This window comes from Microtus ochrogaster, chromosome 17, assembly GCF_000317375.1.
Source record: "Microtus ochrogaster isolate Prairie Vole_2 chromosome 17, MicOch1.0, whole genome shotgun sequence".
NCBI classification, from domain to species: Eukaryota; Metazoa; Chordata; class Mammalia; order Rodentia; family Cricetidae; genus Microtus; species Microtus ochrogaster.
Window position 1 is genome coordinate 5,151,947 of NC_022019.1, and position 2,366 is coordinate 5,154,312.

A 2,366-nucleotide genomic window follows, 5' to 3' on the forward strand; every position below is an offset into this window, starting at 1 on the left:
TAGTAGTACACATCTTTAATCCCAGCACTTGGGAGGCAGAGACAGGAAGATCTCTGTGAGTTAGGTCAGCCTGGTCTACATAATGAGTTCTAGGACAGTCAGAGCTACATAGTGATAGCTTCTCATGAAAAAACAAAAGCAGAAACAAAACAGAATTCCATATAGGTATGTATAGATATGTGTGTGTGTGTGCGTGTGTATTTCAGGAGACAGAAGAAATCATGACTTAGGGCACTAAGAACTGAGAACTGGTCTCCTAATTAGTACTCTTCAGAAGATTGATTTTCTTCATAACATTAGTCTCTGTTAATTTAAAACTACAATTCAAGTATCTCTGGGCACAAATATTTATTCCCATCAATCAAAGACATAAACAATAAAGATAAGAGACTGCACTTGGATACATACCTTGGGCCTGGTATCCACAACATACATGTAATGGTTTCCTGAGTTGGCTGCACTAATGGCTTTAAGCAACTTCTCATCCTCCACGCACCTGGCACTGAAGCCTGACAATGGCTGGCTACATCGACAAATGGCAGCCTAATTTTAAAAAGACAAACCAGATTATACAGAGACTCTTAGAAGTTTTGAAAAAGGCCTAAAGTGTGAAAAACAAACACACTATATATTTTAAAGTCAGCAAGAAAATAAGAAGGCATTAACTTTTGAATACCTGTCAGAATCTAGGTGTTGTCTACATTTCCTTTGGTGTTTGAATGAAAACACAGACTCACAGGGAGGGAGTGGCATTATTAGAGGTGTGGCCTTGGAGAAAGTGTGTCACTGAGCTTTGAGGGTTTAGATACTCAAGCCAGGCTTAGTGTCATACTCTCCTCCCATTGCCTACTGATCTGGATGCAGAACTCTCAGCTCCTTCTCCAGCACCATGTCTTCCTGCATGCCACCATGTTTCCCACCATGACAATAATGGACTAAACCTCTGAACCTGTAGGCCAGCCCCAATTAAATGCTGTCCTATATAAGAGTAGCAGTGGTTATGGTGTCTCTTTACAGCAATAAAACTCTAGGGCACTTCCCAATATTCTCTTCTCCTAAGAAAACTAAATGTTTCCATACCTAGTTTGTTCACACACACACACACACACACACACACACACACACACACACCAAATTAAAAACACCATGACCCGAAGAAGCAGCACTTGGCCAACTGTCTATCAAGGAGGAAACACCTGTATTCCAGGGGTCCTATGAGCTACAAATAACTTTCAGCTCAAGTTCAAGTAAAGAAGATGGGCTAGCAATACATATGGAACAGAAAATTCTAAGATGCTGCTGGGAATACTATGGGTGCTGGGCACTGAACTCAAGTCCTCTGAATGAACAAGAAGCCCTCTTAATCATGAGCCATCTATTCGGCCCTTAAAGGAACTTTTAAATAAACAACATCTCGGGCTAGAGAGATGACTCAACAGGTCAGAGCACCTATTGTTCTTCAAGAGGAAAGGTTTTGGTTCCCAGCACCTGCACAGAGACTCAAAACCTTTTGAAACTCCAGTTCCAGGGGATCCAATGGGCACCAGGCACACACCTGGTGCATAGACATACTTCCAGGGGATCCAATAGGCACCAGGCATGTACCTGGTACACAGACATACATTCAAGAAAAGCACCTATACATAAAATAAGAATTAAAGTATAAATTAGCAACATCTGAAATTTTATTTCCCTACTAAAAATCAGAAAGCATTTTATAAGGTGAGGCATAAAGATGAGGAAAGATGATCTAAGAGGAGGCATATCTATAAAAAAACAGTGGTTTGTCTTTTACTATATTTTACTTCCTTAAAAAAACTAAAATAGACCAGTGGGGACCAGCGCAGCGGCACACACAGCCCGCAGGCGGCAGGACCGGAGGGGACTGGCGCGGCTGCAGACTCAGGCAGCGGGGACCAGCGCACAACACCAAGAGCAGATCGCCCCACTACAATTAAATCAAAGAGGTAGGCCTTTGGTTAACAAGGTCCCTGGCAAACGGGGAGCAAGGTCCTGTTCCTGAAGACCCTTCTGAAGGGTGAGAGGGATCCTGGCCCCCGCCAGGAGCCAGGAAACAGAGCAAGGGCGATTTGTAAGAGGAGCCCCTGGCCAGCAGGGAAACCTGAACCAGTTTTAAAAGACCCATTAGATAGCATGATAGGAGGAGATGGGAAGGCGCCAAGGCAAGAATTCACCCAATAATCTGAAAAACAACATGAAAACACCAGAACCCAATGATCTTATAACAGAAGGACTTGAACACCCTAACACAGAAGAAGTGGAAAAAATTGACTTTATGAAAGCAATAGAGTCCCTTAAACAACATGTAAAAAACGCCCTTATAGAAATGGATGGGAAGCATAACA

General features: G+C 42.8%; 1 protein-coding gene across 1 annotated transcript in view; it reads right to left on the reverse strand.

The window, feature by feature from the left end:
- Positions 1-2,366, reverse strand: part of Mtmr6 (myotubularin related protein 6) — a 49,797-nt gene that overhangs the window by 11,744 nt on the left and 35,687 nt on the right. Inside the window, exon 6 of the mRNA XM_005355407.3 lies at positions 409-543. Coding sequence (XP_005355464.1) covers positions 409-543 — 135 coding nt within the window. The remainder of the gene's footprint in view (positions 1-408; positions 544-2,366) is intronic.